Source organism: Salmo salar, chromosome ssa20 (genome assembly GCF_905237065.1).
Source record: "Salmo salar chromosome ssa20, Ssal_v3.1, whole genome shotgun sequence".
Classification (NCBI taxonomy): domain Eukaryota; kingdom Metazoa; phylum Chordata; class Actinopteri; order Salmoniformes; family Salmonidae; genus Salmo; species Salmo salar.
Window position 1 is genome coordinate 80,472,622 of NC_059461.1, and position 25,298 is coordinate 80,497,919.

The 25,298-nt window shown below is 44.2% G+C and overlaps 1 protein-coding gene across 1 annotated transcript in view; it reads left to right on the forward strand.

Annotated features, from left to right (window-relative positions):
- Positions 1-21,238: 21,238 nt before the first annotated feature.
- The window catches only part of LOC106581363 (platelet-derived growth factor D), a 99,026-nt gene continuing 94,966 nt past the window's right edge, over positions 21,239-25,298 (forward strand). The window contains exon 1 of the mRNA XM_014163376.2: positions 21,239-21,874. Coding sequence (XP_014018851.2) covers positions 21,751-21,874 — 124 coding nt within the window. The 5' untranslated portion in view covers positions 21,239-21,750. The remainder of the gene's footprint in view (positions 21,875-25,298) is intronic.

Consider the following 25,298-nt stretch of genomic DNA (forward strand, 5'->3'; position numbering starts at 1 on the left):
AAGGTGGGGTTTCAGGTGTCTCCGGAAGGTGGTGATTGACTCCGCTGTCCTGGCGTCGTGAGGGAGCTTGTTGCACCATTGGGGTGCCAGAGCAGCGAACAGTTTTGACTGGGCTGAGCGGGAACTGTGCTTCCTCAGAGGTAGGGAGGCAAGCAGGCCAGAGGTGGATGAACGCAGTGCCCTTGTTTGGGTGTAGGGCCTGATCAGAGCATGAAGGTACGGAGGTGCCGTTCCCCTCACAGCTCCGTAGGCAAGCACCATGGTCTTGTAGCGGATGCGAGCTTCAACTGGAAGCCAGTGGAGAGAGCGGAGGAGCGGGGTGACGTGAGAAAACTTGGGAAGGTTGAACACCAGACGGGCTGCGGCGTTCTGGATGAGTTGTAGGGGTTTAATGGCACAGGCAGGGAGCCCAGCCAACAGCGAGTTGCAGTAATCCAGACGGGAGATGACAAGTGGTTGGATTAGGACCTGCGCCGCTTCCTGTGTGAGGCAGGGTCGTACTCTGCGAATGTTGTAGAGCATGAACCTACAGGATCGGGTCACCGCCTAGATGTTAGTGGAGAACGACAGGGTGTTGTCCAGGGTCACGCCAAGGTTCTTAGCACTCTGGGAGGAGGACACAAGGGAGTTATCAACAGTGATGGCGAGATCATGGAACGGGCAGTCCTTCCCCGGGAGGAAGAGCAGCTCCGTCTTGCCGAGGTTCAGCTTGAGGTGGTGATCTGTCATCCACACTGATATGTCTGCCAGACATGCAGAGATGCGATTCGCCACCTGGTTATCAGAAGGGGGAAAGGAGAAGATTAATTGTGTGTCGTCTGCATAGCAATGATAGGAGAGACCATGTGAGGATATGACAGAGCCAAGTGACTTGGTGTATAGCGAGAATAGGAGGGGGCCTAGAACAGAGCCCTGGGGGACACCAGTGGTGAGAGCACGTGGTGCGGAGACAGATTCTCGCCACGCCACCTGGTAGGAGCGACCTGTCAGGTAGGACGCAATCCAAGCGTGGGCCGCACCGGAGATGCCCAACTCGGAGAGGGTGGAGAGGAGGATCTGATGGTTCACAGTATCAAAGGCAGCAGATAGGTCTAGGAGGATGAGAGCAGAGGAGAGAGAGTTAGCTTTAGCAGTGCGGAGAGCCTCCGTGACACAGAGAAGAGCAGTCTCAGTTGAATGACCAGTCTTGAAACCTGACTGATTTGGATCAAAAAGGTCATTCTGACAGAGATAGCAGGAGAGCTGGCCAAGGACGGCACGTTCAAGAGTTTTGGAGAGAAAAGAAGGAAGGGATACTGGTCTGTAGTTGTTGACATCGGAGGGATCGAGTGTAGGTTTTTTCAGAAGGGGTGCAACTCTCGCTCTCTTGAAGATGGAAGGAACGTAGCCAGCGGTCAAGGATGAGTTGATGAGCGAGGTGAGGTAAGGGAGAAGGTCTCTAGAAATGGTCTGGAGAAGAGAGGAGGGGATAGGGTCAAGCGGGCAGGTTGTTGGGTGGCCGGCCGTCACAAGACACAAGATTTCATCTGGAGAGAGAGGGGAGAAAGAGGTCAAAGCACAGGGTAGGGCAGTGTGAGCAGGACCAGCGGTGTCATTTGACTTAGCAAACGAGGATCGGATGTCGTCGACCTTCTTTTCAAAATGGTTGACGAAGTCATCCGCAGAGAGGGAGGAGGGGGGAGGGGGAGGAGGATTCAGGAGGGAGGAGAAGGTGGCAAAGAGCTTCCTAGGGTTAGAGGCAGATGCTTGGAATTTAGAGTGGTAGAAAGTGGCTTTAGCAGCAGAGACCGAAGAGGAAAATGTAGAGAGGAGGGAGTGAAAGGATGCCAGGTCCGCAGGGAGGCGAGTTTTCCTCCATTTCTGCTCGGCTGCCCGGAGCCCTGTTCTGTGAGCTCGCAATGAGTCGTCGAGCCACGGAGCAGGAGGGGAGGACCGAGCCGGCCTGGAGGATAGGGGACATAGAGAATCAAAGGATGCAGAAAGGGAGGAGAGGAGGGTTGAGGAGGCAGAATCAGGGGATAGGTTGGAGAAGGTTTGAGTAGAGGGAAGAGATGATAGGATGGAAGAGGAGAGAGTAGCGGGAGAGAGAGAGAGCGAAGGTTGGGACGGCGCAATACCATCCGAGTAGGGGCAGAGTGAGAAGTGTTGGATGAGAGCGAGAGGGAAAAGGATACAAGGTAGTGGTCGGAGACTTGGAGGGGAGTTGCAATGAGATTAGTGGAAGAACAGCATCTAGTAAAGATGAGGTCAAGCGTATTGCTTGCCTTGTGAGTAGGGGGGGGGAGGTGAGCGGGTGAGGTCAAAAGAGGAGAGGAGTGGAAAGGAGGAGGCAGAGATGAATGAGTCAAAGGTAGACGTGGGGAGGTTAAAGTCACCCAGAACTGTGAGAGATGAGCCATCCTCAGGAAAGGAACTTATCAAGACGTCAAGCTCATTGATGAACTCTCCAAGGGAACCTGGAGGGCGATAAATGATAAGGATGTTAAGCTTGAAAGGGCTGGTAACTGTGACAGCATGGAATTCAAATGAGGAGATAGACAGATGGGTAAGGGGAGAAAGAGAGAATGTCCACTTGGGAGAGATGAGGATTCCAGTGCCACCACCCCGCTGGCCAGATGCTCTCGGGGTATGCGAGAACACGTGGGCAGACGAGGACAGAGCAGTAGGAGTAGCAGTGTTATCTGTGGTAATCCATGTTTCCGTAATACACTCACACACAGTAATACACTCACACACAGGAATACACTCACACACAGTAATACACTCACACACAGTAACACACTCACACACAGTAATACACTCACATACAGTAATACACTCACACACAGTAACACACTCACACACAGTAATACATTTACATACAGTAATATGCTCACACACAGTAATACACTCACACACAGGAATACACTCACACACAGTAATACATTTAAACACAGTAATACATTTACACACAGTAATACATTTAAATACAGTAATACACTCACACTGAATGCTTCAAGACATGCAGTATCTACCTCCCTCCGACAATTATAATCCACAATGTGTTTTCTACCCTCCCAGTCGGCAGTTTACTTTCTAGCAGTGGTCAGGTCAGTGGTCAGGTCAGTGGTCAGGTCAGTGGTCAGGTCAGCGATCAGGTAAGTTGTCAGGTTAGTGGTCAGGTCAGTGGTCAGGTCAGTGGTCAGGTCAGTGGTCAGGTTAGTGGTCAGGTCAGTGGTCAGGTCAGTGGTCAGGTTAGTGGTCAGGTTAGTGGTCAGGTCAGTGGTCAGGTTAGTGGTCAGGTCAGTGGTCAGGTCAGTGGTCAGGTTAGTGGTCAGGTTAGTGGTCAGGTCAGTGGTCAGGTCAGTGGTCAGGTCAGTGGTCAGGTTAGTGGTCAGGTTAGTGGTCAGGTCAGTGGTCAGGTCAGTGGTCAGGTCAGTGGTCAGGTCAGTGGTCAGGTTAGCGGTCAGGTCAGTGGTCAGGTCAGTGGTCAGGTTAGCAATCAGATCAGTGGTCAGGTCAGTGATCAGGTCAGTGGTCAGGTCAGCGATCAGGTAAGTTGTCAGGTTAGTGGTCAGGTCAGTGGTCAGGTCAGTGGTCAGGTCAGTGGTCAGGTTAGTGGTCAGGTCAGTGGTCAGGTCAGTGGTCAGGTCAGTGGTCAGGTCAGCGGTCAGGTTAGTGGTCAGGTCAGTGGTCAGGTCAGTGGTCAGGTCAGTGATCAGGTCAGTGGTCAGGTTAGTGGTCAGGTCAGTGATCAGGTCAGTGATCAGGTCAGTGATCATGTTAGCAATCAGGTCAGTGGTCAGGTCAGCGGTCAGGTCAGCGGTCAGGTTAGTGGTCAGGTTAGTGGTCAGGTCAGTGATCAGGTCAGTGGTCAGGTTAGTGGTCAGGTCAGTGATCAGGTCAGTGATCAGGTCAGTGATCATGTTAGTGGTCAGGTCAGTGGTCAGGTCAGTGATCAGGTCAGTGATCAGGTTAGTGGTCAGGTCAGTGGTCAGGTCAGTGGTCAGGTTAGTGGTCAGGTCAGTGATCAGGTCAGTGATCAGGTCAGTGATCATGTTAGTGGTCAGGTCAGTGGTCAGGTCAGTGATCAGGTCAGTGATCATGTTAGTGGTCAGGTCAGTGGTCAGGTCAGTGATCAGGTCAGTGATCATGTCAGTGGTCAGGTCAGTGGTCAGGTCAGTGGTCAGGTTAGTGGTCAGGTTAGTGGTCAGGTCAGTGGACAGGTCAGTGGTCAGGGACGCTGTATTTCCATAGGGTACCATGAATAAATGTATAAAGCAGTATATGGAGGCTAGTGAGGGGAGGATGGATCATAATAATGACCGGAACGGAACCAATGGAATGGCATCAAACATCTGGAAACCATGTGTTTGATGTATTTGATACCATTCCAGCTATTACCACAAGCCCGTCCTCCCGAATTAAGGTGCCACCAACCTCCTGTGACGTGTATTATTTGTTTTTAATACAAATGAGCACACTATTCTAATATAATTTCTATGTTTTCATACCTTCTAAATCTAATAATGAGCTAAACTGAACTAAACTAAACTGGTGGATAAAGAACGGTTATCACGTCACTATGAATCCACAGGGAGCTGATCAGTGTATGTGTTCCTCCAGGGCTGGTTGGAGCCCCCGAGGACAGGCTTCTGTACCCAGGCTGGAGCTGTCTCTCCTGGGGTTCACACCTGTTAGGGGGTCTCTGGAGAAAACAACCAGCCATGTAGAAGCACTGATGTAAAATACACACACACACACACACACACACACATATTTACTCACAGGCACACACATACACAGAAACACAGAAACACCCGTCGTGACTCGAGTTCGCATGTTTACAAGCATGTTTGAGGAAACAGATACATGCTGGTAATGGGTTGCTATGACGTCTTCTGCATCTTCTGTTTCTATGTTATTTATTTATGTGGTGGGGAGTAATACATATTCAGAAAGTAGGTAACAGCAGGTACACTGATGCGAACACACACTTTGTTGATCATTTGCACAAAATTCTAATGGGGATGACATTGTGTGTGTGTGTGTGTGTGTGTGTGTGTGTGTGTGTGTGTGTGTGTTGTTAGATAGTTGTTGAAACTGGTCTCCTCTACCCTGCATCCTCTTAATTAAAAGTGTGACTAAAGAGGCCAGCACTGGAGCTGTCTGCTGGATAAATGAAAAAGGAAGGATGATTACGTGGGGGAAGAGGCGGGGATGGAAAGAGAGGGGGAGAAGAGAGGAGGAACCGAGAGGGGAGACCTTTCTGAAACAACTTGTGATCTTGGTTTAATATTCCGATCCTTGCTTCAGTGCTATGGAGATCCCAACCGACAGAGAATTTACCACCTGGGATAAATATAGACTGGGAATTCTGGGGGATTCTCTCAGCTCCCAGAAGGCTTTGACAGGCTTATGAATCCTTATCTGAGCTCTGTTGATTTCCCTGAAAACACATTACAGTAATATGATCAACACAATCAGTGCATGCAAGAATGTTTGTGTGAACCATAACATAATGTGTGTGTCTGTATAGCAGAGACATAGTAATACAACGAAGTCAAAGAGAGCAGAGATGAAATGTGTTCAGGCTTGATGAAGCGTGTTGGTATTCTTTAGCCTGAGTTAATGGGGCCGGGAGAGGAACACAGCCATGTCAATACAGCTGCAATGCAGATGCTTTCTCTCATTGGAACAATGTCGTCACATGGATGAGTTATTACATGCGCCTAATTTAGCCATAAATGCATGCATAGACCTCCACACAGTCCCCATTCACACAGACAGCACTACAACTACCATAAGCCTTTGGTGCATGTTCACAGCTCTTCATGGGGGGGGCGTCGCTTAAGGCAGACCTCCACACAGTCCCATACATAGATTAAGGTAGCCTCCCGCACCTCTCTGATTCAGAAGGGTTGGGTTAATGGTGTGTGTGTGGGCAGTTGGATTAATGGGGCTACTTGATATTTTGGAGGCTACTCCAGTTGCAGGGAATGGAAACATGGCTCGATGTGCCCAAACACACACAAACACACACACACACACTCAGGAATGTAAACAATCTCAGACACGCTATAGGAATATAAACACACACACATAGGTTTGATTAGAGACTGCAGAGACACAATCGTTTCCCGTCCGCCATCAACTTCCCTCATCCCAAATCCTATCATCCCCTGCCCTCCCCTTCATAGATAACAGCAAGGGATCTGTGCAATATAGGGAAGAATTGCCTATACCATGATATTGGTGTCAATGACTTTCTGGAGATATTGAATGCATAGAGTTGTTGTTTTAGTGTGCTGTATGTGTTTTATGATAGGAGAAGTGTTTATGTTTATGTAATGAGCGTAAAGGATTTAATTTCATATTTTATGCCTGTGCTCTTGGTTTGATAATGAAGAGTTAAGACGATTAACTGTTGTCTGTTCTGTCAGGGAAAGCTGTCAGTGTGTGAATGTATGCAAATGCACGTGTAAGTGTGCGTACGTGAATGTGTGTGTTGTGTGTTGTGTGTGTGTGTGTGTGTGTGTGTGTGTGTGTGTGTGTGTGTGTGTGTGTGTGTGTAACAGAAGATAAGTCAGTCTTAATAATCCTTTACGCCTGCTCTGCCAACCTGTCTAATACAGCTAACTGACGTACAGACGTACACACACACACACACACACACACACGCACGCACACACACACACACACACACACACGTAAACGTACACACACACACACACAGAGAGTTATACTCACAGAGAACGTTCTCAATGACCTTCATATAAACGAATCAAACACATACTAAAACTGAGCCCCTGAACTCTGACACTTTCCCTTAACATCAGGTGCAACATCCAGTGTATCTAGTTCAACCACAGAATCTCTCTAGGACAGAAGGTCTACAGTAGAAGCCTGTTACAATAAAACCCTGTCTGATTGGACAACAGGATTGATCGCACATGTATCAGAGGGTCACGTTGACATTTTAGCAAACGCTCTTATCCAGAGATACTTACAGTAGTGAATCAAACACACAACCCACAACTCTGTTCCTGTTCCAGCCCGTTGCCTTCTCTCTTTTCGACATTCTGATGTCCTTCCCTTAATAAGGAAAACCGGGAGAGGCTCCTGGTTGAGCAGAGCGTGTCGGAGAGGGAGAGGCTCAGTAAGACATTCCCACATTCCCAGAGTATATCAGAGAGAAGAACACTACTGTGGGAACACTACGGAATCATACACCGAGAAGAACACTACTGTGGGAACACTACGGAATCATACACCGAGAAGAACACTACGTGGGAACACTACGGAATCATACACCGAGAAGAACACTACTGTGGGAACACTACGGAATCATACACCGAGAAGAACACTACTGTGGGAACACTACGGAATCATACACCGAGAAGAACACTACCGTGGGAACACTACGGAATCATACACCGAGAAGAACACTACTGTGGGAACACTACGGAATCATACACCGAGAAGAACACTACCGTGGGAACACTACAGAATCATACACCGCAACACAGATAGAGGATGAGAAGAGAGGAGAGGAGAGGAGAGGAGAGGAGAGGAGAGGAGAGGAGAGGAGAGGAGAGGAGAGGAGAGGAGAGGAGAGGAGAGGAGAGGAGAGGAGAGGAGAGGAGAGGAGAGGAGAGGAGAGGGGATGGGAGGGGAGGGGAGAGGAGGGGAGGGGATGGGAGGAGAGGGGAGGGGAGATAAGAGCAGAGGTTAGATGAATATGGAGTGAAAGAGGGAATATGTGCAGAGGATAGGAGGAGACAGAGAGGCAGAGAGATCAACATTGAGAGAATAATATCCTTGCTTCAAGCAGATAATGATGAACAAGCTATGCAATGGAGACCTTAGAATAACAACCTTCTCCATAGATTCCCATGGTGGAGGGAACGGGAGAGAGAGGATGGGGGTGGGGAGGGGTTAAAGAGAGAGAGCACATAGTACGATCATGACAGCTAATAAAAGGGAGATAGTTAAGGAAAGGTAGGTGAGAGAAGAATAAAGACCAGTAAGAAACATGTGAGAGAGAATACACATCCTTGTACTGTTTCAGCATTCAAGGTGGTGATACACTGTGAACAAACTTCTGCTTCAGGGATAGATTTATCAAATACTCATGTGCTGTCCAAACCAACCATTAACAGCTATCTTAATAATACTTATTCTCTCTCTCTATCCCTCCCCCATCTCTTTCCCTCGCTCTCTATCTCCCCTTTTCTCTCCAAGTTTCTCTATCTCTCTCGGTCTCCTCCCTCTTTCCCCCACTATCCATCTCTTTCTTTATCTCTCTCTCTATCTGGTTATCCCTCTCTCTGTCCCCCTTCCTCTCTTCTTTCTTTCTTTCTTTCTTTCTTTCTTTCTTTCTTTCTTTCTTTCTTTCTTTCTTTCTTTCTTTCTTTCTTTCTTTCTTTCTTTCTTTCTTCTATTTCCTTCCTTCCTCCCTCCCTCTTCTCCTTCCCTCTCTGCATAACGGTAGTGGAATCTTTTAAATGGAGGGTAACATTACATAAACACTTAGTGTGGTTCTCCTGCTGGCCTGGCTCCACTGACTCCATTAAAACATTGACTTTCAGAGGAGAAACTCACCTGTACTGGCCCAGGACTGAATGTGCTCACACTTTATTTAGATAGTCAGGATTTTTCATGTGTAGATGCTCTACAGATGGTCATACTATCACCAAACTATCTGTTGACAAGCAACTGCTTGCTAAAGTTACGGTTAGGGCTATGTTTAGAACAAGGGTTAGGGTAAAGGTTAAAGTTAGGGTTATGGTAAGGGTTCAGTTTAGGCTTAGGATAAAGGTTAATGTAAGGGTTAAAGTTAGGGTAAGGGTAAGGGTTAAGTTTAGGGTTTGGATAAGGTTTAGGGTAAGGGTTAAAGTTAGGGTTTGGATAAGGGTTAGGGTAAGGGTTAAAGTTAGTGTTAGGATAAGGGTTAGGGTAAGAGGTAAAGCTAGGGCAAGGGTAAGGGTTCCGTTTAGGGTTAGGATAAGGGTTGGGGAAAGGGTTCAAGTTAGGGTTAGGATAAGGGTTAGGGTAAGGGTTAAAGTCAGCGTTAGGGCTAGGTTAAGGGTTCAGTTTAGGGTTAGGATAAAGGTTAGGGTAAGGGTTAAAGTTTGGGTTAGGGTAAGAGTTAAGCTTAAGGTTAGAGCTAGGGTTAGTAGATAGATAGTTGAAATGTCACTGATAGTCTGTAGAGCATCTACAGGACAATCCAAATAAAGTGTTACCCATCTCACACACACAAACCACTCTCACATCCACACTAGCAATCATGCACAGTCCAGTCAGGTCCCCTACCACCAAAGCTAATCTTCTGTCATGTGACAGTAAGCCCAGGGATGAGGGGATGATGGGATGAGGGGATGGGAAAGGGGAGAAGAGAGGGGAGAGGAGAGACAGAAAGCATCTGTGCTCTTTGACCTCTGACCCATGGTTTCACAGCTCTGGATGCAGTGTCTGAAAGCCACAATGCCCCTCTGTGTTGCTAGACAATCCACAAAGGCTAGACACACGTGCGTGTAGACAGACACACATGTGCATATGCACACATACAGACACACACACCCCTACTCAGCTATACTCAGAGCTCTATGAGTGATGTGAGACACCCTAAATCCCCTCTCCGTGTCTGAGCAAAAATGAAAGCAGGAAGCACCAGTTACAGGATCAATAAAAAAGTGGTCAGATGAAGCAGATGCTAAGCTACAGGACTGTTTTGTTAGCACAGACTGGAATATGTTCCGGGATTCCTCCGATGGCATTGAGGAGTACACCACATCAGTCATTGGCTTCATCAATAAGTGCATCTATGACGTCGTCCCCACAGTGACCTTACGTACGTACATAACCCAAACAGAAGCCATGGATTATAGGGCTCGCAAACCATTACAGACTACAAAAGGAAGCATAGCCAAGAGCTGCCCAGTGACATAACCCTACCAGACGAGTTAAACTACTTCTATGCTCGCTTCGAGGCAAATAACACTGAAACATGCATGAGAGCACCAGCTGTTCTGGAAGACTGTGTGATCATGCTCTCCACAGCCAATGTGAGTAAGACCTTTTAAACAGGTCAACATTCACAAGGCCGCAGGGTCAGACGGATTACCAGGATGTGTACTGCGGCATGCGCTGACCAACTAGCAAGTGTTTTCACTGAGATTTTTAACCTCTCCTTGTCCGAGTCTGTAATACCAACATGTTTTAAGCAGACCACCATAGTGCCTGTGCCCAAGAACACTAAGGTAACCTGCCTAAATGACTACCGACCCGTAGCACTCACGTCTGTAGCCATGAAATGCTTTGAAAGGCTGGTCATGGCTCACATCAACACCATTGTAACAGAAACCCTCAACCCACTCCAATTTGAGGGGCCCCTGTGCTGATCCTCAACACAGGGGCCCCTCAAGGGTGCGTGCTAAGTCTCCTCCTGTACTCCCTGTTCACTCATGGCTGTACAGCCAGGCACGTCTCCAACACCATTATTAAGTTTGCCGATGATACAACAGTGGTAGGCCTGATCACCGACAACGACGAGACAGCCTATAGGGAGGATGTCAGAGACCTGGCCGTGTGGTGGCAGGACCAAAACCTCTTCCTCAACGTGATCAAGACAAAGGAGATGATTGTGGACTACAGGAAAAAGAGGACCGAGTACGCCCCCATTCTCAGCAACGGGGTTGCAGTGGAGCAGGTTGAGAGCTTCAAGTTCCTTGGTGTCCACATCACCAACAAACTAACATGGTCCAAGCACACCAAGACAGTTGTGAAGAGGGCATGACAAAATCTATTCCCCCTCAGGAGACTGAAAATATTTGGCATGGGTCCTCAGATCCTCAAAACATTCTACAGCTGCAACATCGAAAGCATCCTGACTGGTTGCATCACTGCCTACGTATTTTTTTTAACTGTATTGTTGGTCAGGGGCTCGTAAGTAAGCATTTCACTGTAAGGTCTACCTGTTGTATTCGGTGCATGTGACTAATAACATTTCATTTGATTTGACTTAATGCCGTGCGTACACTACAGAACTTTAAAAATCCTAACAACGCTGAGCCTATCACATTAAATGACCTTTTTTTCCTGTTGTTTTTTTTCTTGCCAACGTAGGGGTGCGCACACTAAATGATGTGGCACAGATGGTAGGTCACACACTAGAACATTCTTCACTTGATTGTGAGGATTCTCCATACTACGTTGTCTCGCAAAAACAATGTGGTGATACAGTGATGATGTAATTAGATTAGCTACAATGAACTGTGGCTCAAAGCAGCCTCAACAAATGTTCAGTCAGGCATTCACAACTGCCAAACAGAGTTGAAATATCTAGCCAACAACAGCCCACATTTTGAATAGAATAACATTGCCTGTGAACTTCAGAGTTCTAAAGAGTTCACTTTTGCGTTGGTTTTGTCTAAAAAGACAAGGAGAAAAGCATACAAGTCGTAGTCTTCGCTCAGGCTCGAGTGTCTACACATTCTGGGGGATGCAATACCATAGACCAAGGAATACTAGTAATTGAATAGGATTTCTATGTGCGATAACATCATCTCACTCTCTCCTTCTCTAGCGAGCTCTCTTTGGCTATTGATGATCATCGTTCTCAAAACTTGCCGTTGCACATCTCACACTACAAAAGCATTGCAGAGTTTGTGAGGATAAAATTAAACAGGTTTGAACATATCGGGACATCTGAGACTGCTGAAAAACAGGATCAGTAGCCCTCAGATTCCATCTCTGACCCGCTCACATTAAACGAGCATTGGTGACGCCTGGCGCCACAAGTAAGCAACAACATGGGCATTTTGTCTCCGATCTCCGAGCTAAATCGGGGGAAAATTGTATAGGTTACACCTGGCTTAAGGTTCTCTGTCTCCTCCCAGACTCACTGACTGACTCACTGACTGACTGACTGTCTGAATGACTGATTCATTGACTGAATGACTCACTGACTGACTGATTCATTGACTGAATGACTCACTGACTGACTGAATGACTGACTGATTCATTGACTGAATTAATTACTGCCTGACTGAATGACTGACTGATTCATTGACTGAATGACTCACTAACTGACTGAATGACTGACAGACAGACTCGCTGACTGTCTGACTAACTGACTGTCTGACTGAGTCTGAGTGAGAAACGACAAGTCTATCTCTGTCAACAGACAACACCACTCAGAGAGAGAGATGGGGAGAGGGGGTAGAATGAAAATGTAAAGTGTAGAGAGAGGGAAAACAACAAGGTAGAGGGATGTATCAAGTCAGTCAAAAGCGTTTAGCATCATCATGATGATACAGTATGTCATGCCACACATTGCTTCTTGAAAGTTCTTTATCTTGAAAACTTGCTTGCTGACATGCAAAACGTTTCAGGACTGTATCAACAGTGGACTAATGAAGAATATACCAAAATATAGTTTTTGAGTGGATGACTCCTTTAAGATCGTGAGACATGTTACCTCTTTAACAATCCCTCCTCTTCTCCACTCTCCTCACCAGTGGCAATTTTAGCATGTATATCTTGGTGGGGGAGTGGGATGCATGCCAGCAAAGCCAATACACAACACAAGAATAAACAATACATGAATTGCACTATAACGGTGACAAACGGTGATACAAACTGTTAGGGCCTACATAAAGTGGTCCCAACACCTTACCACTAATTCACCTGGCTATCAGTGGAGACTTGTCTGGCGGCGACACAGCTCATTCAACTTCATTTACTGCCTTAATAAAAAACAATATATAGGGCTGACTTACTTAAACAAATGTGGTTTCGACTGACAATTGAGATGTACAAAATATGGCATAAGGGGACGACAAGGGGATAAGAGGCAATCAGTAATTTTGATTAAGATATTAATGAATGAGCTAGGATGGACGTAGTCAATATAACTATTCAAAAATCAAATCAAATTCTATTAGTCACATGTGCCGAATACAACAGCTGTAGACCTTGGAGTGAAATGCTTATTTACAAACCCCTAACCAACAATGCAGCTTAAAAAATATGAATAAGAATAAGAAATAAAAGGAACAAGTAATTAAAAAGCAGCAGTGAAATAACATTTGGACTCACCTTGTTGTGCTGTGCACTGTTGAACATGTGGTCCTTCATGGGCATATTTTTGTCATCGAATTTTGTCATCTAAGTCTAGCATTCTCTGGATTTATGGTGCTTCAAGACAACTGGGAACTCTGAAAAAAAAGGCTTAATCATGATGATGTCAGTGATCTTCAGGTCGTAGCTCTAGAAAGAGGCCCGAGTTCCGAATTTACAATTCCGAGTTGGATGACCGTTCAAAATGTATTTTCCCAGTCGTAGCTCGTTTTTCCTGAGTTCCCAGTTGTCTTGAACTCACTAAGGTCTGATTTTGCAGTTCCGAGTTAACAGTTGTTTTGAGTGCGGTAAAAATCATGCTTCGTTAACAGCATGACCAGTGTTGGATGTTTATAATTTTAAACTAGGAAAAGAGACCCTTAATCGTAGACTTTGGACCACACAGCCACTCCACTGAATAGGAGGCTAACGATTGCTTTGCAATGCTTGCAGTTAGCCACTGATTCCTTCCAAACCAATCATTGATGAATTTGCGATTTCCAACTTGTTGTGTAATTTCATGTCCGATGAGCACCGATACATTTTACCTATACTTTCTGTTCATTATTTCTCTTCATATGACAAGAATTAAAAAGGATTAGCCAGTAGATTGTCGACTTGCTTCATGATGATGACTGCTAGCTAAAATTTTTAAAGTATGATGTTGACATGATCAGTCCAATCAAAGCTACTATCAAAGCTACTATAATGTGATTTGATGTCATTTAATCTGTGGCCAATGACCTTGAGCCTTTTTGGATGGGCACTTCTAATGTAACTCCAGTGTGTAGAGAGTGTGTAGTGATTGTGTTGGTATGAGTGGAAGTGTGTAGTGAGTGTGTGTTTAAGTGAAAGTGTGTAGAGAGTGTGTAGTGAGTGTGTTGGTATGAGTGGAAGTGTGTAGTGAGTGTGTGTTCATATGAGTAGCCAGGTCAAGTCAGTATTCGATGTCCATCCATGTCTGAGGACGTCGGGAGATGACGTGGAAACCGGCCACTAGAGGCAACAGTGAGTGCTGTTACTTTCAAGTAGGGTGGCAGGTAGCCTAGCAGTTAAGAGCGTTGGGCGAGTGACTGAAAGGTCAGTTGTTAAAATCCCCGAGCCATCTAGGTGAAAAATGTGTCAACGTGCTATTGAGCAAAGCACTTAACCCTAATTGCTCCTGTAAGTTAATCTGAAAAGGAGCATCGGCTAACTGACTAAAATGCTAATGTTTCTGTTTTGCAAGAGTATTGTTTATTTTTTTTTATGTGAATCACATTTTTATTTGGTGTATCCCCGACGGCATTGCAGATACACCTGGGGGTACCTGCTCTAACTATATATATATATATATATATATATTTTATGTGAATCACATTTTTTATATATACAGTTGAAGTCGCAAGTTTACCTACAGTCTAGCCAAATACATTTAAACTCAGTGTATCACAAATCCTGACATTTAATCCTAGTAAAAATTTGCTGTATTAGGTCAGTTAGGATCACCACTTTATTTTAAGAATGTGAAATGTCAGAATAATATTATAGAGAATTATTTATTTCAACTTTTCTTTCTATCTTCACATTCCCAGTGGGTCAGAAGTTTACATTCACCTGGACAAACAATAGCACCCAAGTATAAACACCATGGGACCACATAGCCGTCATATTGCTCTGGAAGGAGACGCGTTCTGTCTCCTAGAGATGAATGTACTTTAGTGCGAAAAGTGCAAATCAATCCCAGAACAACAGCAAAGGACCTTGTGAAGATGCTGGAGGAAACAGGTACAAAAGTATCTATATCCACAGTAAAACGAGTCCTATATTAACATAACCTGAAAGGCCGCTCAGCAAGGAAGAAACCACTGCTCCAAAACCACCATAAAAAAGCCAGACTATGATTTGCAACTGCACATGGGGACAAAGATCGTACTTTTGGAAAAATGTCCTCTGGTCTGATGAAACAAAAATAGAACTGTTTGGCCATAATGACCATCGTTATGTTTGGAGGAAAAAGGGGGAGGCTTGCAAGCCGAAGAACACCATCCCAACCGTGAAGTACGGGGGTGGCAGCATCATGTTGTGGGGGTGCTTTGTTGCAGGAGGGACTGTTGCACTTCACAAAATAGATGGCATCATAAGGAACGGAAAATATGTGCATATTTTGAAGCAACATCTCAAGACATCAGTCAGGAAGTTAAAGCTTGGTCACAAATGGGTCTTCCAAATGGACAATGACCCCAAGCATACTTCCCCGCCAGCGGAACGCCTAGCCAACAACCAATGGAACAGCAGGGTGTGAAATTCAAACATCAAAAATCGAATAATTTCAATTTCTCAAACATATGACTATTATACAGCATTTTAAAGATACACTTCTCCTGAATCCAACCACGTTGTCCGATTTCAAAAAGGCTTTACAGCGAAAGCAAAACATTAGATTATGTTAGGACACCACCTAAACAAGAAAAGCCACACAGCCATTTTCCTAGCAAGGAGATGTATCACAATAACACAAAATCCAGCTGAAATGAAGCACTAACCTTTGACGATCTTCATCAGATGACACTCCTAGGAAATCATGTTACACAATACATGTATGTTTTGTTCGATCAAGTTCATATTTATTTCCAAAAACAGCATTTTACATTGGCGCGTGATGTTCAGAAAATGATTAGCCTCCAAAACAATGTGCACATTCATTTACAGAAATACTCATCATAAACGTTGACAAAATATATAACAATTATTTAAAGAATTATAGATTTACTACCTCTTAATGCAACCGCTGTGTCAGATTTCAAAATGACTTTTCGGAGAAAGCACATTTTTCAATACTCTGAGTACATAGCTCAACCATCAATGCAAGCTATACAGTTAGCCGTCAAGCCACGGCATTGTCAAAACTCTAAAATACTGTTATAAATATTTTCTTACCTTTGCTGATCTTTGGCGGAATGCACTCGGAAGGACTCCCACTTCCACAAGAAATGTTCATTTGTTTGATAAAGTCTATAATTTATGTCCAAATACCTCCGTTTTGTTGGCGCGTCCAGAACACTATTCCAAAAGGCACGAGACGGGGGCGCAAATCAATAGACGAAAAGCTTAAAGTTCCATTACCGTTTGCAGAAACATGTCAAACGCTGTTTCCAATCAAACCTTAGGGTGTTGTTTAACATAAACAATCGATAATATTCCAACCGGACAATAGCGTATTCATTACAGAAGAAAAATAAAAAATGCTATCCATGCATGAACGCGGATGAAGTAACTACATGACCTCAGACAGTACACTGCTTGAACCGGCTGTTATTCAGTCATAATTCACCATAGAAGACTCAAACAACTTTGTAAAGACTGTTGACATCTAGTGGAAGCCTTAGGAAGTGCAAGTTGACCCCACAGACACTGTAGTTTTAATAGAAAATGGTCTGAAAGACTACAATTCTCAGACTTCCCACTTCCTGGTTGGATTTTTCTCAGGTTTTTGCCTGCCATATGAGTTCTGTTATACTCACAGACATCATTCAAACAGTTTTAGAAACTTCAGACTGTTTTATATCCAAATCTACTAATAATATGCAAATATTTGACTCTGGGCCTGAGTCGTAGGCCGTTTAATTTGGTTACGTTTTTCATCCGGCCGTGAAAATACTGCCCCCTATAGCGAAGAGGTTAAGGACAACAAAGTCAAGGTATTGGAGTGGCCATCACAAAGCCCTGACCTCAATCATACAGAATATTTGTGGGTAGAACTGAAAAAGCGTGTGCAAGCAAGGAGGCCTACAAACCTGACTCAGTTACTCCAGCTCAGTCAGGAGGAATGGGACAAAATTCACTCAACTTATTGTGGGAAGCTTGTGGAAGGCTACCCGAAACGTTTGACCCAAGTTAAACAATTTAAATGCAATGCTACCAAATACTAATTGAGTGTATGTAAACTTCTGACCCACTGGGAATGTGATGAAGAAATAAAAGCTGAAATAAATCATTCTCTCTACTATTATTCTGACAGTTCACATTCTTAAAATAAAGTGGTGATCCGAACTGACCTAAGACAGGGAATCATTTTCACTAGGATTAAATGTCAGAAATTGTGAAAAACTGAGTTTAAATGTATTTGGCTAAGGTGTATGTAAACTTCCGACTTCAACTATATATGTCTGTTACGTTTATGGGGGGGGGGGGTCAATTAAAGAAGACATCCTCTTCTCCAAACCACTGGAAACCAGGACAACATGAGAGGATATTTTTAAAGTACTGGACAGCTTTGTGACATTAAATGGACTTTGGTGGTCAATATGTGTTGGTATCTGTACTGATGGCGCAAAAGCCATGACAGGGAGACATAGTTGAGTGGTAACGCGTGTGCAAGCAGTTGCTCCCGACGCCACTTGGGTACACTGCAGCATCCACCGAGAGGCTCTTGTTACCAAGGGAATGCCTGACAGCTTGAAAGACATTTTAGACACTACAGCGAAAATGGTTAACTTTGCTAACCCTGAACTCTCATGTATTTTCTGCATTATGCAATGATATGGGCAGCGACCATTTAATGCTTTAACAACATACAGAAGTGTGCTGGTTATCAAGGGGCAAAGTATTGACACGTTTTTTTAGAATTGAGAGACAAGCTTACATTTTCTTTACTGACCATAATTTTCACTTGTCTGACGCTTGCATGATGACGAGTTTCTCACACGACTGGCATATCTAGGTGAGGTTTTTTCTCACCTGAATGATCTGAATCTAGGATTACAGGGACTCTCCGCAACTATATTCAGTGTGTGGGACAAAATTGAGGCTGTGATTAAGAAGTTGGAGCTCTTTTCTGTCTGCATTAACAAGGACAACAAACAGGTCTTTCCATCATTGCATGATTTTTTGTGTGCAAATGAACTCAATGTGATATAGCGAAGCACCTGAGTGAGCTGTGTGTGCAATTACACAGGTACTTTCCAGAACGGACGACACAAACAACTGGATTCATTATCCCTTTCATGCCCTGCCTCCAGTGCACTTACCGATATCTGAACAAGAGAGCCTCATCGAAATTGCAACAAGCGGTTCTGTGAAAATGTAATTTAATCAGAAGCCACTGCCAGATTTCTGGATAGGGTTGCGCTCAGAGTTTCTTGCCTTGGCAAATCGCACTGTTAAGACACTGATGCCCTTTGGAACCACATACTTATGTGAGAGTGGATTCTTGGCCCTCACTAGCAAGAAAACTAAATACAGGCACAGACTGTGTGTGGGAAATGATTTAAGACTGACACTCTCTCCAATACAATCCAACATTGCAGAGTTATGTCCATCCTTTCAAGCACACTCTTCTCGTTAACCTGTGGGGAGTTATTCACAATTTTTGATGAACAAATAAGGTTTTATATGTAAGTAAGTGTATGTAAATAAAGAGCAAAATTATTGATTTTTATATTATTATTATTTGTGCGCTGGTCCTATAAGAACTCTTTGTCACTTCCCACGAGCCGGGTTGTGACAAAAACTCATAAATTCTTATGTTTAATATATAGTGTGTGTGTGGCAGGCTTACAATGATGGCAAAACAACACTTGAGAGTGTGCTGACCTTGGTGCTAGTGGGGGTACAGCTGGAGGTTGAATGTTTGAAGGGGTACGGGACTATAAAAAGTTTGGGAACCACTGGGTTAGAGGGATACATCTCATATTTGTTTACAATGAAATGTCCTCTATTGAGGATCGGTGATGAACTCTCTCACACACACAGCTAGGCAGAAAGACTGATTGTATCTCTATTAATTAGTCTCCCAGGGAGACAGAATGGCTTGTGATTGTGTGCTCAGCCTCCTGATTATCAACTGTGTACATCTCACTGTCAATGACTGTCACACATTAACTACATCCTGTCAAAGTCAACAACTCTGGCTCTAGAACAGTGGCATAGGGGGTGGCCTAGATAGGTAGGGCAGGGGGAAGGGAGGGGGAATTTGTGGGTAAGGTCAAAGGTTGAGGGTATGGAGGATGACAAGGTGGTTGAAAGGTAAGTCAGTTATGAGATGTGGACTGGCAGGATGAGATTGCTGGTGAGTGACAGTAACCATCAGTCTTATATTCTTACATTATACAGACTGTCTTTCCAAGAGAACTAGAATGTCCCAAATTAATCTCTCCCATAGAACCAGAATGTCCCAAAGGAATCTCTCAATCATAGACTAACTGGTATCTGAGTCTATGCCAGTTATAGCTGTAAATTCCTTGTAATAACTGTGTGTGTCTGGGAGACGTTACATAGAGGACATCTCGCCATTCTGAGGCGTCTTTTTGGTATCCCAGAATCCTTTGTCTTGCTGTTTAGATCTCAGTGTGCACTACTAGGATTATGGGGAAATTATGAAAAAAAGTTACATGAATGTATCTGTTACTAATCAGTGTTAATAACATTCCTCAGATCTCACCTCCACATGACTGGTAGTATCTCCACATATGTCACTCACTCACTCACTCACTCACTCACTCACTCACTCACTCACTCACTCACTCACTCACTCACTCACTCACTCACTCACTCACTCACTCACTCACTCACTCACTCACTCACTCACTCACTCACTCACACACACTCACACACACTCACACACTCTCACACACACACACACACACATAATACACTCTCATGAGTACATATACACTCACACACTAAATGGCTCAGTAGAATAGAATGCATTTTTTGTTGCATATGTACAGTATAATACAGGAAGGCACAATTTATAGTCCAATATTTACACGCGTTTAGGGGAAGGGGGATTGTGGGGCAAGTGCTTACATTGTGCAGTATTTTAGAGTCTGGTAGCAGCAGTTGTGATATGTGTGTAGCATGAATGTGTGTGTGTGTGTGCGTGTGTGTGTGTGTGCGTGCTAAGGTGTGGAGAATCAGACCAGGTGGTCAGTCCAGTTCAAGTGTTCAGCAGTCTGATGTCTTGTAGATACTGTAGAAACTGTCTCTGAGCCTGTTTGTATCAGACCCCATGCTCTCATACCGTCTGCCCGACGGTAAGGGAGTGAACAGCACATGGCTGGAGTGTGTGGGCTCTTTGATGATGCTGCGGGCCTGTATCATGCACCGTTTCGAGTAGGTGTCCTGGATGGGTGGGAGCACAGTCCCAGTGATGTACTGGGCTCTTTTCACCACCCGCTGGAGGGCCTTGCGGTCGTGGACAGAGCAATTCCCGTGTCAGACCATGATGCAACCGGTCAGGATGCCCTCGATGGTGCAGCGGTAGTACTTGGAGAGGACCTGGGGTGGCCACCCGCTGTTGGTCCTCGGTGATGTGGACGCCAATGAACTTAAAACTGCTGATTCTCTCTACTGCAGTCTCATTAATGTGGATCCTGGCATGTTCACTCCTCTGCTCTCTGAAGTCAACAATCAACTTCCTTGTTTTGCTGACCTTGAGGGAGAGGCTGCTGTCTTGGTACAACACAAAGCATCTTCTATAGTATCTAGAAAATGAGAAAATAATTAATACAATCATTACAATCCCTCAATATAATATAATATAATATAATATAATATAATATAGGCATTACAGAAATGTCCGCAGATATTAGCATAAACTTCAATAGTGAATGGGCTATCCCTGGCAAAATAATAGGCCCAGAAACTCATGCTTTTACATGTAAATTAACAGAATACAAGACCTACATAAACCAAATTAGTGAAATTATTATTTATTTATTTTTTAACCTTTATTTAATTTGGCAAAAACTCTGACGAAGCTGGGCAATTGTAGGACGGCGCACAAATGTTATACATTAATAATACGGTATAATAGCCTGTAAATGTTATAAACATGGTTGCATTTGCTCAGTGAAATTATGAAATGATGAACATTGTCAGATATGGTCTCACTTATTCATCAGCCGCGTCAACAAGTAAAATAATGTCAGAGTTCTTCCCTGGACGAGTAAATACTGTATTATTGTCAGTGGCCATTGCCGTCAGTGACTGCCCCACTATTTTCCTCCAGTTTATTTCGCCTCCAATCAAGTTTCCTTCTCGATGAAAAATCCCTTCCTGTCTCCTTCTCACTCTGTGTGAGTCTGATTTTACCTCCAAAGTTTCCTTGTCGCCGCTAAAATGTTCATTCTGGTCTATTTCCTTGTCCCGGTTCGCGTAAACGGGACAATCCTCCTCTCTGATCAATTCACCGATTGAAGTTTCACACACACCAGCGCGCGTGTGCGTGTGTTGAGCTACAGCGAGAGACACGCACACTCTCAGCCTTGAAGTTAAATTGCTGGAAAGCATTTCGAGCTCGCTCTGATATCAGAGAAGTTGAACTAATGTGGATCATTTGTAATGGAATTACCAGTCTGGATTAACTCGCGGTAAAGCGATAAAAAACGGCGCCCGTACTTGTCTGTGGACATGAGTATATGAACCTGCTCAGCATTCTGTAGCGGCGGAGCTCGGTTATGGTCAGTTTGAGACAGGCAGTTCGCTCCAGTCTACTGTGGAAAGCGACTCGGGAGAAATGATGTTAACAGCACGAACGTTTTAAGAAAACTTTTACTTGAGTCTCCAGGGAAAACACAAGTAGCTAATTGGTCTCTTTTCAGAACAATAAGTGGTTCTTCCACGCTTGGGATTTTAGTTTAGTGTGCAAACGCCACCGACAGAATGAACGGCTCTGGGCGCGTGGCACTGGCGCTGTTGCTCGCGCTGCTGGGGGGCTTTACCGGGGGCACACAAGGCCAGGTAGTGTCCGCCAAGGTGATGCGGTCTTCTAACGTGAGGCAACATGGTGAGTCCCAGTTTTTGATGTGTGCATTTGTTTTGTATGAACGAACCGTAACAAGCGTTTCAACAACAAAGCAACTGGTGTTTTGGCCAGACTGGCTGTAGCCTACAATGGGCAGTAATATGGTAAGTATTATTAGTGAATTGAATAATTTGATCACAATGGGTTTGTACGTGCAATTGTTTTGTTACAGATATGTTGGATGATTAGGCCTAGACACAATCAGACTTCTACAATACATTCTAAGTTATCTAAATAAACATTCTCAATTGTAATTGAAACAATTTAAGTTGAATATAGAACAATAGAAGTTTGTTGTAATTTTGATAGTCCATGTCATACGTGGCCTGTCAGGAGAAGCCTAGGTGTTGTTTCATCTAGTGGTGTGTATGTCTTAGTCAGTGGTGATGAACGACCTGCCTACACCAGGGAAGTCAGCTTCCTGTGTTGACCTGTTCAAATGACCTAGACACTCTATTGTTACTTTGTCTGAGAGAGAGACAGTGGGGGAGGGAAGACAGATGAGCTGCTTGGGGCCAGGGAAAGAAGAGGGGGTGAGAGACATCATTTAGGATGTAGGGCACAGGCAGCATGAGGAGAAGAGTTGAGTTGAGTTTTCTGACCTGTGATCAAAGTTACCCTGTTGACCTGGTTGTCATCAGTGTTCTAGAAAGACCGTGACATTGTCATCAGTGTTCTAGAAAGACCGTGACATTGTCATCAGTGTTCTAGAAAGAATGTGACATTGACATCAGTGTTCTAGAAAGACCATAACATTGACATCAGTGTTCTAGAAAGACCGTAACATTGTCCTCAGTGCTCTAGAAACACAGTAACATTGTCCTCAGTGCTCTAGAAATACAGTAACATTGTCCTCGGTGCTCTAGAAACACGGTAACATTGTCCTCAGTGTTCTAGAAACACAGTAATATTGTCCTCAGTGCTCTAGAAACACAGTAACATTGTCCTCAGTGTTCTAGAAACACAGTAACATTGTCCTCAGTGCTCTAGAAACACAGTAACACTGTCCTCAGTGTTCTAGAAACACAGTAACATTGTCATCAGTGTTCTAGAAACACAGTAACATTGTCCTCAGTGCTCTAGAAACACAGTAACATTGTCATCAGTATTCTGTGTTATTTTCTGACCTGTGGTCATAGCTACCTTGTTGACCTGGTTGTCATCAGTATTCTAGAAACACCGTAACATTGTCAGCAGTGTTCTAGAAACACAGTAACATTGTCATCAGTATTCTGTGTTCTTTTCTGACCTGTGGTCATAGTTGCCTTGTTGACCTGTGTCCTAGTTTAGAAACAGAGAGTGTTTTATAATCGTCTAAACATAACATTGTCATCAGTGTTCTAGAAACACCGTAACATTGTCATCAGTGTTCTAGAAAGTAACATTGTCATCAGTGTTCTAGAAACACCGTAACATTGTCATCAGGGTTCTAGAAACACAGTAACATTGTCATCAGGGTTCTAGAAACACAGTAACATTGTCCTCAGTGTTCTAGAAACACAGTAACAATGTCCTCAGTGTTCTAGAAACACAGTAACAATGTAATCAGTATTCTGTGTTATTTTCTGACCTGTGGTCATAGTTACCTTGTTGACCTGGTTGTCCTCAGTATTCTAGAAACACAGTAACATTGTCCTCAGTATTCTAGAAACACAGTAACATTGTCCTCAGTGTTCTAGAAACACAGTAACGTTGTCATCAGTGTTCTAGAAACACAGTAACATTGTCCTCAGTGCTCTAGAAACACAGTAACATTGTCATCAGTATTCTGTGTTCTTTTCTGACCTGTGGTCATAGTTGCCGTGTTGACCTGGTTATCCTCAGTGTTCTAGAGCCACAGTAACACTAACAACCCACAGGTGTCATTTAGTTTGGCCTGGAGACTACATCCACATCTTCAACAGACTGACTATAACAGGCTGTCTCTCATCACATACAGCTAGCTGCCTGCTTGTGAGCCTCTTTCTTGGCGGAGAAACAGGAAAATACCACAGTATCATTTTCGCCTCTGGACCCGTGCTCTAGCCCAGGGTTTCCTGCGCCCCCCGGGGTGTGCACATTTTGTTATTTGCCCTAGCACTACACAGCTGATGCAAATAATCAAAGCTTGATGATGAGTTGGTTATTTGAATCAGCTGTGTAGTGCTAGGGTAAAAACCAACACGTGCACCTGGGGGGGGGGCGGGGGGACTTTGGGAAAGTTGCACTAGGCCCAGGTTCACCTCGAACTCCGAAGTGTGTGTTTTTGTGCCGTATCAACTAATGGTTCTCAACGAAGGGGCGGGAGGGAGGCCCATCCTAAGGATATTTTGGACTGGGTCTGAGTGTTGTGAGGTGGATCTGATCCCTAGTGTTTGGATTCAGTCAATTCTCCCATCTCCCTTTACTTCTGATAGGTGTGTGTACACATTAGCAACGCTCATCGACATTGTTAAAAGGTTCTAATATCAATTGTAATAAATGCAACAGTTGGACAATGGAAGAAGATACTCCAAACGTTGAGCATTTTTAAAATCCAATAGTTAATTACTGAATTCTAGCATAAAAAATATTTTACTGGCAAAGACACATAAGGAAGTTAAGGGATTTTGGTGACTGCCTCATTAATTACTGTTGTTGTCACGTTCTGTTGCATAATTCAACACGTTTTGTCAATAGCAGGATGCACTCAGATTAAAAATCAACAGTTTAGCTCTAGATTACGCCTCTATACATACTTTACATTGTTAGTGATCAGACATAATATCATCATCTGAATGTGAATCGCAGGAATAAAATGAAAGTGTGAGAATACTTTGATGTTTTGTTACTGTTGTTACTGTTGACTTTTAGGATCAACCACTCTTATGCAACACACACAACCAGACATACTCAATGGCAAACTCCCAACCTCCTCTCATCATATCAAAGGGTTTTTAATTTAGTAAAGACCCTATAAAGGATAGACCTCAGAGGAGGCCCACCACTCCATTTAATCTTTCTTTCTCATTCTCTCCTCTTATCTCCCACTATCTAGTCTACATCATTTCATATCACTCTGTACATCTTCCCCCACCATCAATCTTGCTCTTGCTTATTCCTTCCTCAATCTCTCCATCTTTCTTTTTCTTCTTTAATCAAAAGCTACTTCCGCTGTGGGTCTCAGAGCCAATCTAATGTGACAAAGAGTGTTTGCACATAACACACACATGCGCACACACACATTTACAACGGTCTAATTAGACTTCGATGTCTGCTGGAGAATGGGAGGCTGTTCCTGGAATGTAAGGGAGGCTATTCCTGGAATGTAAGGGAGGCTATTCCTGGAATGTAAAGGAGGCTATTCCTGGAATGTAAAGGAGGCTGTTCCTGGAATGTAAAGGAGGCTGTTCCTGGAATGTAAAGGAGGCTGTTCCTGGAACGTAAG